This window comes from Rhopalosiphum padi, chromosome 2, assembly GCF_020882245.1.
Source record: "Rhopalosiphum padi isolate XX-2018 chromosome 2, ASM2088224v1, whole genome shotgun sequence".
Taxonomy (NCBI): domain Eukaryota; kingdom Metazoa; phylum Arthropoda; class Insecta; order Hemiptera; family Aphididae; genus Rhopalosiphum; species Rhopalosiphum padi.
In genome coordinates this window covers 71,566,640-71,582,785 of record NC_083598.1, presented here as the reverse complement: position 1 = coordinate 71,582,785, position 16,146 = coordinate 71,566,640, and the positions used below count along the sequence as shown (strand labels likewise).

The 16,146-nt window shown below is 27.4% G+C and overlaps 1 protein-coding gene across 2 annotated transcripts in view; it reads right to left on the bottom strand.

Moving 5' to 3' along the window:
- Positions 1-9,353: 9,353 nt before the first annotated feature.
- LOC132919708 (MICAL-like protein 2) overlaps positions 9,354-16,146 on the bottom strand; it is a 29,584-nt gene continuing 22,791 nt past the window's right edge. Inside the window, exons 5-10 of one of the 2 annotated variants that reach the window (XM_060981497.1) lie at positions 14,306-15,462; positions 12,876-13,324; positions 12,701-12,800; positions 12,518-12,643; positions 12,329-12,444; positions 9,354-10,117 (exon numbers count right to left, since the gene is read on the bottom strand). In XM_060981497.1, the coding sequence (XP_060837480.1) occupies positions 9,885-10,117; positions 12,329-12,444; positions 12,518-12,643; positions 12,701-12,800; positions 12,876-13,324; positions 14,306-15,462 (2,181 nt within the window). In that variant the 3' untranslated portion in view covers positions 9,354-9,884. Of the gene's footprint in view, positions 10,118-12,236; positions 12,445-12,517; positions 12,644-12,700; positions 12,801-12,875; positions 13,325-14,305; positions 15,463-16,146 lie in introns of both variants that reach the window. The other variant, XR_009660664.1, reaches the window with a different exon arrangement.

The window sequence follows — 16,146 nt, the reverse complement described above, 5'->3', positions numbered from 1 at the left end:
TTAATCGTTTATGGTTTTTAAATATAATTGTATAACAATACCATACATTTATAAATAATTAAATTACTGCTACCGACATAAATTTAAAATATTTTTTATCCTAATGCTTGGATTGTCCTATGAGAATTTACTACTTTTATTTGGAGAATTAATGATGTTTATATAATCCAGCCACTTTTAAATAAAGAACTAAGAAGAACTAAGAACATCACAAAATACCTTGCTTACAATCATAATGTATTATCACTTACACTACATATTATATATATATATATATATATATTATACATATATAATGTCTATATTCTACAATATAGCTTTTTATGATTATTAGAAATGTATATTACTCCGTATAAGTATAACGTATATTATGAAATATTAAAATTAACTATTAATAATAGTATCAATAACTTTACTAGTCATTATATATTTTTAAGAAATATAGATGTTTGTAATTAATCATTATTTTCTACAGACATCACAAAACTAGTTGTAAGAGTTTGTCATACACCTGTACAATGTACTCTAAACGAGTAGTAGGATAAATAAATATATATTATTTTATGGATCTTATCTGCCAAAACATAGATACTTTAATACTTATTGCGATATGATCAAGGAAATTATAAATTGGCCATTTAGTTCACTTAAAATAAATAATAATTAATAACTATTCTTTAGCATTTATTTTCACTGCAACGTGATACATACTATTTATAACAATAAATGTTCGAAATTATAGCTGGTAAACTAGATCTGAATAGGTATGCAAACATAATTTTAAGCTGTACAGTTCAATTACGTAAAGTTATTTAAGTATTGTGAAATAACTGGGATAATTTTAAGCATTTTTTAATACAAAATGATGGAAGGAAACCTATTCAAATTCAAATGCAAGAACCATTTGAAGACTTTGAAGTTAGCAAATTGATCATAAATGACATGTATCAAAATAACTAACATTTAATAGATTACATTTGATTTATTCATTTTCAAAATTTATCCGTAACATACTATACGTATGTATATACCAAGATAAAATAAAATCTTAATAAAATAATATATATTTATAAATAACTAGGTATAAGAATAATGGTAGTTTTACAAAATTTGAATTTCGAGTACATACATTATTTTATTATTCATTTTTGTCACACAGACTTTAAACTTTTATGATTTGATGATTCAAATAGTTAAATCTGCAGTTTTAAAGATAAATACAAAACAAAATTAAATTAAATTTCATAAATTGAGGATTGAACTAACTTCTATCGATTAAAATATTGATTAATTAATACATTTGTAAACGGATATTTAAAAATCAAAATATTGTTATAATTTTTGATTCAGTTCAGTGATTCTTATAATATATCCTAAAAAAAAACTATGAAATTACCCACTGTGGATATAAACAATAATACATGTGTACATGACTAGAAAAGTAAAAATGAATATTTTTTTGAACAGTTCAAACAGCAGCATTAAAGTTTTTAATACAATCCATGAACAATAAATATTATTATCTGAGAAGTTAAAAATCAGCATGATAAAAATATATATATATTTTTTTTTTAAATAGTAGTCTATGTACTTTAAGTAATATTTTAAAAAATAAATAAATTTATTGAAATTGACCAACAGAAAAAATATCACACATTAAATCGATAACCAAATATTTGTATCATATTGTATACAATATATATTTTATGATGTATGTTCATTACATTATTTATATAAACTGGATTTGTGGTGTAGTTTGTTAAAAAAAATTTATTTTTATCTTCAAAATACCTATAAAATGCGCATCGAAGAGTATAATTTATGTTAAATATATTATAACTTTTATCTTTCAATTATTTGTTTTATATTCTAACTTTATTTTTAATGTAAAAATATATCAAACATATGTTAAATTGTATTTTTAGTATTAATATATAATCAAAAAGTGCAATAATAATAATATGTTAATGAATATACACTATAATATTTTATGTACGCCTTGAAAAAAAATATTGTTTTTTTCTGTTATTTTGAGATATTATTACGATGTTGTTATAATTTTAGAAACACTTGAACCAGTGTACTTGAAAAGTTACCGTGTAAAACTATTATTTATTATATAAATTATAAATACATAACTCACCATTATAATCAACGTAAGAATTCATGTGAAGTTAATTTTATAATTTGTATCTCCTAAATATAGTTTTAATTTATATTTGATTTCCTGAGGACTGAATATTATGGTCCATATTTTATGAACAATGAGCGTGTAATTGAATAAAATTCTTATGAAGTCAATGAATATTTATCATTAACAATAAATATAATATAAATATTTCAATAAATTTAAACAACAACAAATTAATACAACTACATTTTATTGTGACAAATGAAATATTCTTGTTTTACATTAACAATCTCGATATTTACCTAGGTATACGGCTATACCCATCACTCTCCTTTGTCACATCACACACACCAATCTGTAAATAGAGGTCTAGTACTCTAATTAACCTCTATTTTGTTTCTATTAATGACACTCCTATTATATATAGCCGTATAGGTACTACACCAAATATATAGTTACGTAGTTAAAAATTTTATTTTAATGTTTAACCAAATTAAATCTTCATAAATAGATTTATAAATATATAAAATATATAAATACAAAATTTGTATTACAAATTAAAATACTTTCATTTATATAAATATAAAAATCAGCAAGTGGCCAATATTGAAAGGGTTCGTCATTGAAAGGTTAGATTATATAACAGAGTCAAAAAAATATCACCATCATTAATAAATTACTAATTTTGAATTAATATATTTATTCATTGTGAAAATGTTTTAAATAAATAATAGAAAAAATAGAGGTAATATAATTTAGTATCTTGAGGTCACAAATATGTGTATAACAAAATGTAATTTAAGAAACACGTGATTGCGGGTGTAAACAAAAAAAAAACACCACCACACCTCAGAACGTCCTTTATAGCTATTATTTCATATCGGCTATATGCCTATATCTTAATCCACTTTCACCATGTGATCGAAAATATCTAAGTCTTCTCAAATAGCCCATCTCATTGTCATACCACACACTAATCACCACGAATTTGTCACATATAGCTAACCCTAACACTTGGTTAAAATCAACTATGATAACTAATGAAATTGAAGCTGACGAGTTTGGTCGTATCTTTGATGTATAAGATAATATCAACATAATTAATTTCTTTTTGTTTCGTGGGATTTTTAACACTTTTTATAAATAAAAAAAACAATTAATTAAACAAAAAATATAATTTGGAAATATTCAATGTATAAATACCTATAATAAGATGCAAAATATTTATTTATATTTATGATTTGCGACACATAATGATTGCATAAATACGCAGTGAATGTTTCACTCCTTTATTTTTATTTTCTTATTGCATTACCCACACACGACTGTCCTGTGGTTAGGTTCGTCAATATCTCGCATTATATACCACGGATCCATTTTGACTACTGTGCTGTACAGCATACGATATAATAATAAACTATAATTTATAATACCTACTTTATGTAGAGTTTCAACAGAAACACATCCGACTTTGCACTAATCAAGTATCCAATTACTTTTCTTTTTACTTCTAAAATGACGAATCCTAGGACTTTTGTGGCGTGTGTACAATGCGTACAATGTTTCCAGGAGCCAACGTTTCAAATGTGAAATCATAATAAAATGTTGTACCTATAACATAATTAGGTTAGGTAGAAATGAAGTGAAGTTATTTCTTGTAGTAAACGGGTGTATTACTTTGTGTTTTATGCAAAAATTAATTTGGTAATGCATTTTGTTTTATGAATTTCAATCATGACTGTAAAATCGACTTAAAATACGCAATAATATAAATGTATCATGATTCATGACGCATTAAAACGAAGCAAAAAATCCAACAAAAAAACATAATATTGTAATTTATTTCCTTATAAAAAATGACTCATCAGCTATCACGTGTTCCGTTCTATCAAGACCAGCGTGGGTTAATATTATGGTATGAAACTATGAACTGTGGTCAATAGACAGTTTTCCACACCGATTGTTTTGTTTAGGTATAAATGGTATAATACTCAATAATAGCACCGCATACTGCACAGTTAGTCGTGTACGAGGCATTCGACACTTCTACCATATTATACTTTTTATACTTATCGAAATTGACGCCCTTCACGAACATGCCAAACAAAGACGCACCGATAATTATTACTTTCTTCACCGCTATATATTTATAAAATTTCCATGTCACTAGATATATTATACATTATTGCAGAACAAAACTATAATAAGTAGAAAGAATAATAGAAATATAACATTAAAAGGGAAGACAAGTGGGTAGCACTGTGTTGTACATTAGATTTTAAGTGGGTCACTGTTATGGACGTGTAAAATTTGAATTTAATTATATATTTATCGTATATCATGGTAGGTATACGAAAAACAATTCTCAGCGAAGATGGTCTGTCAGAGTGTCAACCTCGTCACTAAGTAATTTTACGATACATTAAAGTCATTGATTTTACTTTTAGTATTACGGTTAATTAATATAATTTTTACTAAAGCTTTTGCATTTATTATATGATTAATACTTAATTATTGTTTAATTATATAAACATATTAAAATTTGAATTATATCAACTTAAATAACTCAAAATTTAATTTATGGTTTCAGTATGAACTACTTAAGAGTTATGAAGAGTCTTGTTTTCAATTTTCAAAACTTAGATACAAAATTTAAAGAAGTTTGTAATTTTTACAATTTCGATAAATTATTGAGTTACGTCAAAAAAACAAAATCAATTTTATCAAAAATTCCTGGCTTTCCTTAATTTTTTGTTTGTTCTATCCGATTATAAAGATAAGTATTGGGAATTTTTAAGTTTAACCTCTTCAACGTTACAAACAATATCCAATTAGATATTTAAAACCACCTTCATTTTTTAAAATCGAAGCATTTCACCAACAATACTACTGTTACAGTGTACTATATTGCTTTCGGGCGTCAAATAATTAAATAAATAAAAAATAAATACTCATCCACAAAAAGAAAATAAATAAATCATAGTAAAATCAATACATTCATCGTTCCGCTCAGAATCTAAAAAGTAAACTAAAAAGATAACTAACTATATTTCATTTAATTTATGCTACACTACGCATCTTTCCTGTATTGACTTCGGTGTACCTTCTTGTCGAATATATCACATAATTAACCAGTAATGTATTCCACTTGATTTGTTCAGGCTTTTTTCTCTATACACTTTTGGGATGACCTAACCTAACCTAACCTTGCCTGTAGCCTGTAGGCACGAGTATACACAATAATAATAATGTTCCGTTATGTCGACATCCAATTTGTATTATTTTGTCAATACTAAAATAGTATTATAATTTATTATTACCGTCAATGCGAATACTGTTGTTGTCTGCGCTGACCTTCCTAGAAAACATCCCATGCACCTTGTTGTTTTTTAATAAGTGCACGATACTATCGTGACGATAGCCACTGTATTAGTTCCCGGTTCGTTCACAGCGACCACCTGACGATGAAAGAAAAAATTTTATACGAATACGCATACAATTAAACAAAAAAATATGTAATAATAATATACTTTTTTGTAAATAATTTTCTGTATTGAGAATATATAAAATAACTTACAATATATATAGATGTATGCATCTATAATAATCTATGTATCTATGATGGTCCATTTACTAGGCATTTATAGAGATCGATATAGGTTTAAACTATGAACCATTATGGTTAAGACTTATATTTACGTTATTTTGGATAACGAACTGGAGAACACATTTCACTATGCGACATAATTCGTTAATTGTGAATAAGTTACACGTGGGCTATAATTTATTTTGCACGCCTATTATTCAGGAAATGATCAAACCGTTTTTGACCATTATAGTTGAAATGATAGATTGTTAACTGATGTGTATATTTACAAATATCTTCGCAGTATGTACATTATATTGATCAAACCATGTAACTCTTTTAAGTGTCTATGTCGTCTATGATAAAAGTACATTACTGCAAATTGGAACTTTCTCGCACTCTCAGCCAATATTTATTTTACATTCTATAATACTTACGAATACCCGGAATACCCAATAGCCTCACCTATATCTACACGGATACATAATGGGGCTCACGCATAACTATCATTGCTGTCGTAACAATATAATCCCATATGTTTTTTTTAAGTTATGATTATTTATAAATTTATTATTTTTCAACATATTTGGTACCTACCTACGTGTTTTTTTTATCAATAATATACCACATAATATAAGCCACATATATTCTGATAACCTAATGTACCAATTTGCCTATAAAACGTGTCAATCAGCGCATACAAATTATTATATTATATTATTATACGAACGGTAATTTCCTGGTAGACATCCCTCCATATACGGTATACTATACCTGCATACATTTTACATAATATATCGTATGACACATTTGCATATTAACTATTATCATATTATAATAATATATTGCTTACATTTTAAAAATGCAAGTATTTACTGATTTTTCTATAACTTTATTATTATAATAATATTATCCACATTCCTATTTCCAAAGGTTTTACTTAGATTTTACTAATTTATCTAAGTATATACATTATAAATATTACTTATGTAATTAATTTTAAATAATGGTCGTATATATAGATCGAATAGCATGTCCTGGAAGGAGGAAGATAGAGAATATTATACTCCTTTTATTATAATTTTATTTTAGGTAACATATTGGCCATTATATTGGCTATCATCTTATTATATTAGAGTACACCATTGTCATTACTTATTATTTAGTATTTAATACTTCCTACTCCAAAAAATTAAAATATACATAGGGCGGTAGTAAATACATATTTCCAGCTTACTCCTGTAGTATAAATTAAAATTTTCGAATAATTTTTTTTACAAATATAATAATGCACCTACTCCATTTTCTATTAAAAAATGGTCTGTGTTATTAATTTATTAATATGTACTTACGAGTTACGTTTAGTATAAACTAGAGCACTATCAAACGTTGTACCTACCTAGGTAGGTATATCAGTAAACGTATATATTTAATCAGTAATCTGCAGTAATCATACATCAATTATTAACATCTGCTTCAAACTGTATCTAAAACCGTGGTATTTAATATCTTTACGCAGCGTCTAGTGATATCGGACATGATCGTCGTCTAAACTGTGAAGGGTGCGTTACGATTTCTTTACCTGAATCTTAAAAACATTACAACTGCGTACGAAAATTAGTTTAACGTTGAAAACATGTACTATTATAAAAATATTATTATAGTCGATTGAAAATACACACACACACACACATATATATATATATATATAGAATACAATAAAACTAATAAAAGTACCTACAAATTATAATTAATACATTTAAAATGTAAAACCTTGGTATCGATAACAAGTATTTTATTTAACCGATGTGAGTTAGTTATTTATTAGATACTTACATAACGTCACCAAGATTGACTTAAATGAAAACGACATCCAATAAGTTATACATTCGAAAAAACTTTCCTTACAGCTTCGTGCGCTTCTATTTCAAAAGTCGATGTGTAATTTGGATAGATTAAGTGTTTGAGATGTGTATTGTAAATCTAATTCTTTTATAAATGTCTACATTTCGATATATACCTATATGTTAACTTAAATAGTTATATTGATGTTTTAAAAAAATAAGTGTATACATTTACATAAAAAAATAAGGTGTGGACTGAAATGTGCCATCGGAAAAATGTTGTCTGCAAGAACTCAGACAATTTGAATTATCTTCAGTTGTGAATTGTGATACAGATAAACGATTTATGTGGATACATTTTTATCATCTAATATAAAAATATCATCGTTTTTCATTTTCCAAATGTTATCAAACAATTTTAGATATATCTATAGGAAAGTTTTTCCGCATATATAGGTACATGCAGGCTTTTCGGACAGAAGAAATATTCTTATGTACAATAGATATCTGTACTTAAATTTGTCAGTAATTCTTTTAGTATTATTTTGCTTGGTTGAGTTGAAATTGTATCATTGACTTTTCGTTTGCAATTTTCTCTAAGAAACATGTTCAATATTTTAATTTGTTATTGGTATACATGATTGTGCTCACCGATTACCGTATTTACTTGAGATTTGTTGATATCAGTTAAAATGCATAACAATCCGTTTTTGCGTTGTCTTATGATGTGATGTTTATAAGAAGAAACCATAATTAATTCTTTCCCGCGTTCTGATATTATAATTTTTAATGAGTTCTCAATAGTTAAATAAGATATTAATTAATACCACTATAATGGTACTGCACCGTAGTATACTAATAACACGATGCTAAAGTGCGACACACCAGGAAATCCAATATAATAATTGGCATTAAATCATATTATTTAGATTTTCGAAAAGTATTGGTCCGGGATCGGGAAATAATAGTCACAGTAACGTACTAATGTTTATGAAACTTTATTAAACATCGCACGTTACGTAATCGTAACAAACACTGTGTATGATTCGATTGCGTATGGACCTTTTTCACTATTACGATTGCGTACGATCTGTCTACCCAAACGTTCCAAACCTAGTGCAACGTTGCCATTGTTCATAAACGTGAAAATTTATAATATAACTTATTATTTGAAAAATTATTGCTTATATTTAATAAAGTTTCATAAACGTTACTGTGACTATTATTTCCAGTCCAATACTTCCCGTAGTCATTCTGTAACCCTCGTCAAACGGTCTAAGGCCTAGTGTCATAGATAATTAATTAAGTAGTGGGGAGCACGAAATCCGAATATCTGAATTATCCGAATATCCAGATATCCAAATACAGATTTGTATCAAATTCTCATCCGGATTTATGAATTTATTTTGTAACAGAAAATCTTATGAAACATTTGTGTTCAAAAAATGTTTCATGTGTTATTAGCTTTTAATCTAAAATGAATTTATACTTATAGTCAACCTTAAATTTCTAGGGCATCTTTTAAAGATTTTTACTGATATTTTAATACTTTTATTGATTATTTATATTTAACTTTTTTTTAAATTAAAATATCAATAAAATCATTTGTAAGATGATCTATAATCTAGATAATATTCTTACATTTAAATTTAAATATAGGTAAATTCACTCTAGGTTAAAAGCTAACAACACAAAATTGGTTTTGCTATGTGGCCCATGTGTAAGGTAGACAAAATATGCAGATTCGGTGTTCTCTTAAAGTAAAATAAAATACATTTAAAGAACAAATGTGTAGATATTTAGAGAGTAATTTTATTTTTTCTCTTTTGTTTAATTAGAAACATAAATATAAACATAATTTAACATATTTAAACAATAAATATAAATAGGCTCATATTCTAAATTTATGAGTATATGTCATGTAAATGGGTTATTACTTATTAAATATAATTGGTATAATAATTTAACTTGTTCAATGTTAAGTAATACTTAAGTACAAAAGTGATAGTTACATAAATATTATACACATTTAAAACTAGCAATTCATATGATTGAGTATATGATATGTTCAATTATTTAAGCAATGCCACAAATAATACAATTGATAACAACTACATGGCTCTTTAAATTGCAACAAAAATATTTAATAATATAAAATTAACAATAAGTTGCCAGTTTACATAATATTTCAAAAAAGTACAATTGCACAGAAAAGTAAAATATACAATCTTGAAAGATATAATTAAAATTAAATCAATTGTAACTTCTTATAGTAATATAGTACAATAATTCTTCAGTTCACAATTTTAATACAATAATAATTCTAACTGGATTTAGGCCTTAACAATTTCTTAGACGAATGGCCTAGCATCATAAACTTTTTTAAAGTGCCTTTGCTATGAGAGGAATTTGATGGCGATTGAGATGGTGATGCAACTTCCTGTTTATCTTTTTTTGATTTTACCTTTTTGATATTCTTCAACAGTCTTTTGGAAAAGTTCTTTTTTCCTTCCATAACTGTGGTATTAACTGGTTTGATGCATGGCAAGGTTTCATCTAAAAGAATAAGAAAAAATAAATAAGAAATAATTAGTTTACAAACATTATAATCAATCATTTTTATAAAAAAAAATTTCTTATGATACACTGTGCTAATTTTCCAAATTTTCTGTAATTCAATAACACTTTCAAATCATATAATAATAATAATAATAATGAAATATTTTAGTTTCCACCTTGATTATAACACTTTTAAAATTAACTAATAATAACAGCACAGGGCATCTTAATCTATTATTTTTTTTATAAAATACAAACAAAAAACAAATATAAACATTAAAGCCATTCACTTTTTTAAGCAACTTTTCCAAAATATTTAATAAAGAAGCATAAATTAAAAGTATTAAATTGTATTACTATTTACTATTCACACAAGCAAATAAATATAATAACTAATAAGTCAAGATAATATGCGTTTTGTGATAGTTTACATAAATAAAAATTTTAATGGAAATGGAAATCAAATATATTAAATAAATCATACACGTCTAAGTGTCAAAAGATTATAAGCTTTTTAGATTATACAATGATAAAAAAATAAATACAAGTATTGAATATAAATTAAATTTATATAAATCTTTATCATTGTGTATCAGATGTTCTTTATAAAATAAGAGTAAAGATTTTTTAAATATTCTATAATCGCAGTAGAATATTAATTATAAAATAAATATATTTTGCGTTTAAATGTAAATTATAAACAAATAAGTAATAAATTAATATATTTCAGTTAGGTTAAAAAAATGATGAATTTAAAATGTTTTTAACAATCTCTAAGTTATTTTTCTTATTAACATCATAAAACAGATAAAATAATAATATCAATCAATAAGATAATTTTTTACAATTACCTAAATTTACATTTACCCCTATTCATCTAAAAATAAATATTAAATTAAATCTGCTTTATTTTTTGATATTATAGTTTGATGCTATAATTAATTCTCATAATGCTAAATAATACATATTAGACTGCATAACAATTTTAGACTGGTAAATCACCTACCATTTTGTTTAAAATTAAAATATTTAAAATTTTATATTCACAATTCTCTACTCTAGTTAAGCATAATTTAATTAGTCAAATAAATTATATTAAATATTTAATAATTGTACTTAAATATGGTGTTAACATTAAAAATGAAACTTTTTTTAAGTTTGCAATTTGAATTTTAAATACAACAAAAAGTAACTAACTATATAGCAACAGTTATTTTGGAAAAGAATACGAAAATGTTAAGAAGGCATCACACTAACATGTGTTGTCTCTGTTTTACAAGTACATAACATAGCAAATTTACGCTCAGCAGATCATCTTTAGCCCCGTTAGTTTAAAAATTAGAGTGAAGCAACATATTATGAAACTTGATGGTAAGAACATTTTCTGTGTTTGTGTTTGGTTTTTTATGATAGTTTAAATTTTTAGCGAGTTATGTATATATCATATAGCATAAATTAAAAATGCTCATAACTCACTTAAAAACTGAATAATCATAATAAACCAACATACAAACACAGATAACGTTCCTACCATCAAGTTTCATAATAGGCTAATTCATTCTTATTTTTAAACTAACAGAGCTAAACATGATCTGCTGAGCATAAATTGGCTATGTTGCGCACTTGTAAGACGGAGACAACACTTGAAGGTGTTGTATCCTCTTAAGATATAAAACAAATATTTTTAAAAGCTAGTAGTAACCAGGTGTTATAGGATTTCAAGTTAAAATATAATACAAAGCACCAAAAAAATTAAAAAGTATTATAACTAGTAATGACCAAATATCATACATAAGCACACACCTTTTAATGGTAAATGAACATGATATTTACAAACATTAACTATTTCTGTCCCTCCAGCAACCAATACAGAAAAACCTAGAATATCTTCATATTCCATTACAATAGGTAAAGTAATCCATGATTCTTTGTCAGTTTTTTTTTTATATTTGATGTTCTATTTTATTCTTTATTAATTAATTTAATATATACCATTTTACTAGAGAAACAGAGACAGTAATTGTAGTATAGTTAAAAGTATTTAAGTCTTAAATAAAACAGGCAACACAGGATTATAAAAGCAAATTGATGTCATACACGTTACACATGCAATCACCTTAAAAACGAACAAAACGTCATTCCGCAAACCACTAATGATGTCAAACATATTTTTAAACTAGTAAACTATACGATGGATATTTTTTGAACCTTGAGCAAAAGTTCCAATTTGATTGAATACACTACGATCTTCTTCAGCTTCACGCAGTCTATCTTTTTCTAAATTTTCAACAATTTCATTACGTCTTTCAACAACTTCAACCAATCTATTGAAAAAAATAATAAATTATAAAAACAAATTGATCTTTTTATATAATTAAATTCATTGTGGACACAAACCTTCGGATAAGTTCTTCTTCTCGTGCTTTTTCTGTATCTGTTTTAGTGTGATCAGGCTTAGACATTAATACACGTATTTGATATTCTAATTCGGCGTGTTCTTCTTCGAAATTATGCTGTTTTCGCCTAAAAATAATCTCTTGTTAGAAAGTTACATAATAATTGTTTTTATCAAATACATACAGATACATAAGTTCAGCATGTTTTCTGAACAATTCATTTTTTTCATTTACTAATTCAAACAATTGTAATACCATTTCTTCTACATCAACATTGTTCAAATCTAAAACCAAATGTTTGAAAATAATAAATGTATACAATAGATTATATACATAATAATATAATTCTATATACATACCTTCATTACACTTTAATCTTATATCTTTTTCCAATTTAACTCCTTGTCTCTCGAGCTCTTGCTGTTTTATTTCAATATCTAACAACTCTTGTTTGATATCTTCCATAGGCATAGGTTTAATTCGTCTCCTTTGTGGTATTGGACATAGAGGAGCAGGTCCTTTCTTACGTTTCCATTTCCCATGTGTGCTTTTGTGTAATCTGTATCGTTCCTGATTAGTGGTTGAAGATGGTTCACTTCCACTACAACTGGAATCTTCTAAACTGTTAGGAGATGACACCTGCATATTATTTGAGTATTCAATGTTTCCAAGAGATAGTCTTGATACTGGAGGTGGTGGGGCTGGTTTTTTTTTTCGAGGAGTGTTTGAATAGGAAGATATACTGGAAGCACTACTTTGCTTACGATGGGTTTGGTATCGTGGTTTCAATATAGGAGATAAAACCGTTCTAAAATAAAAATATATTTGTATTAGTTTAATTAGTAATTTTTAAAGTTGTGACATAATAAACTGTATCATTGTGTTCATATAAATAAATAACATTGTAACAAAATAAAAATTAACCATATTAAATAATAAGGTTCATGCAACATAACATAATTATGTATATTGTATAGGTATTAGTCTTTAAAAGTGCAAAATAATTATTAGATAAAAGTTATTAGTTAGGTTAACAAAAACTAAGAAATTAATTCTATTTTTGTGATATTAATTATTCAATTAACATAAATAACCTTTTAACTGTTTAAATCGCTTTGTTTAAAAGAATAAAAAGTACCAATTTATTATAAGTAGTAGGTAATAATAACTTTTTAATAAAAGTTCAATAAAAAATAAAACATAATACTTGATAAGATACTATGAAACATATTAACAAACTAAAAATTAATAAAAACAACAATAACAGTTATAAATATCATCATAACACTGTTGCATACAAGAATAACTATAATATAATACTAATAATATTACTGTAGTTGTAACAAATGGGTTTATAATAATTAATAATTATTAATTTTACAATTCAAAATAACTTTAAAATAATAATATTTATTTATAATTATTTGTTCTTTAAACCTATTTCTTCTTAATAATTAAATTTATCAATGACATATTTATGATGTAGGCGCCTAATCAAATTAAAGTATTACTTCATTATTTACTACTTATGTTTTTAGTACAATTATCTGCGTTAACTTAAAAAATATAATTTAAATTTAGTTATTGAACTATAATATTAATACCTATTACCTACAGTAATCGGTGAAAACTAATACGTATTAATAATTATAAATTGTAAATAATGTTAACCGAATGAAAAACTATAAAAATACCTTAAAAAAATATCAAGTCAATAAGATTGAAATTCAAAGCAGAAATTAATTTACGTATAGTAATGGTTAATAAAATTAAACATGAAAATGCTTACCTAGGTTTTGGCAATGGGGGCTGAGAAACAGGCTCATTGTCTTCTTCGTCGCTCGAAAACGGATTCAAACTAACATTCTTTTTAGTTGAAAGATCTTCGTCTTCTAAATCGGATCCGAACGGGTTCGTGCTATCGTTCTTGTTTTTGTTATCATCGTCATCTTCGTCGTCGAAAGGATTTAAATTTTCAGGGTAATCGGTTTTTAACGGAGATTTAATTCTTTTTCTAGGACTAGGAACGGGTACCTCTTTATTACTCTCGTAATAATCCATTTTAAGCAACTTGTTGGATAGGGTTTTTATTTCGTAATCCTCAGGGGATTCTAGCTGCTCTTCGACTGGAGCTCTACTAGCCGGAGGAAGTTCGAGGACTTGTTTCAGATCATCCGATATCGGCTGGATCTGAACGTGTTTCAGTGGTTCGACCACGGTTTCGTCATCGGGTCGATTCGAATCGTCCGGCAACGGCGGAGTAGGGGGAGAGGATATGACTGGCGGACCGACGTCGGGCAGTAAGGGCAGTTGATCGGGTACGACAACATTAGTGGCAACGTCTGTCGTTCGGTCCTCGGTAGACGGCGCCGATCCACCATCCTCGTCGGCGACCACCGCCACCACGTCCGAAAGGGTTTCGCGACTGCCGGTGACGCTTGCCGAGGTTTTTGTTTCGCTCGACTCTTTCTTGTCGCTAACCACCACCACGCCGCTGTCGTTGTCGTCGCTGCACGTGACGGCCGCCTTCTCCGTGGCGGTGGCGGCGGCGGCGGCAGTAGTGGTCGTCAAAGGATCGGCCATTTTGAGTGTGACCGGCCGCTGTGCCTTTTTCGACGCTTTCACGTCATCTGTACAATCGGCAGCGGCCAGCGTTTCGAACAGCGCCCGGCGGTCACCGACCAACGACGGTGGCTGCGGCTGTGACGTCGTCGTCGCAGCCGTCGTCAGTGACACGGTCGGCGACACCGTCCGCTCTTCGTCCGGGCACGTTTCGCAGCAGTACTTGCCGTCCTGCGTCTCGTAGTAGTTGGCCACGCTCAGCAGGGCGGAGCACCGGGCGCACTTAAAACACGTCCGGTGGAATAGGTGACCAGAGATGAGCAGACGTTGGGCTAGGAACACGGACTGGTTGCACACTCTACAACCGCCAACGCCTGCGCCCAACTGAAACAGACGCAAAACAGATATAGCGCACTAACCATGATAGTAATAGCGTATTGGTTGTGGAAGGACTACACTGCTGCAGCAGGTAAATATATAATTAGCAAGATACTTTATTTTATTTTGAAATTACATAGAAAAACTTCTGTATTTTCACAAAACTATAAGTATAGATTAATACTACTTGCTTATTGTTTACTTTTTTTAGTGATGTGCATATTTATAAAACGTCATGCATTGCATAAGCAAAAATTAAATGTGTGCTAGGAATATTATTTATTATAAAACATTCTAGTTATTTCAGAATGCTCTAACGTCCAAAACCAGCTAAACTAAATAATTTTAAATTATTATAATATAGATCGTGTCAATCCTTAATTAAAAATAACAATTCATTTTTGACAAGAAATTCGATCAAAGTTTAACTTTCGAAATAATAACGAAATAAAAATTAGCTACATTAATAATGAATAATAAAGTTCTTTAATAAGTTAATGGGTAGTGTATACATATTAGAAACATAAAAATAATTATAAATGAATATCTATAAGTATTCCATATTTTATAAAATAGCACAAAAAGCTTTAAATATACTAGGTAGGTAGTAGGTATAATGGTTTATTGTAGTGAATACATATAAATAATATAAATATTATAATACATTACAATGAACTAAATGTTCTTAAT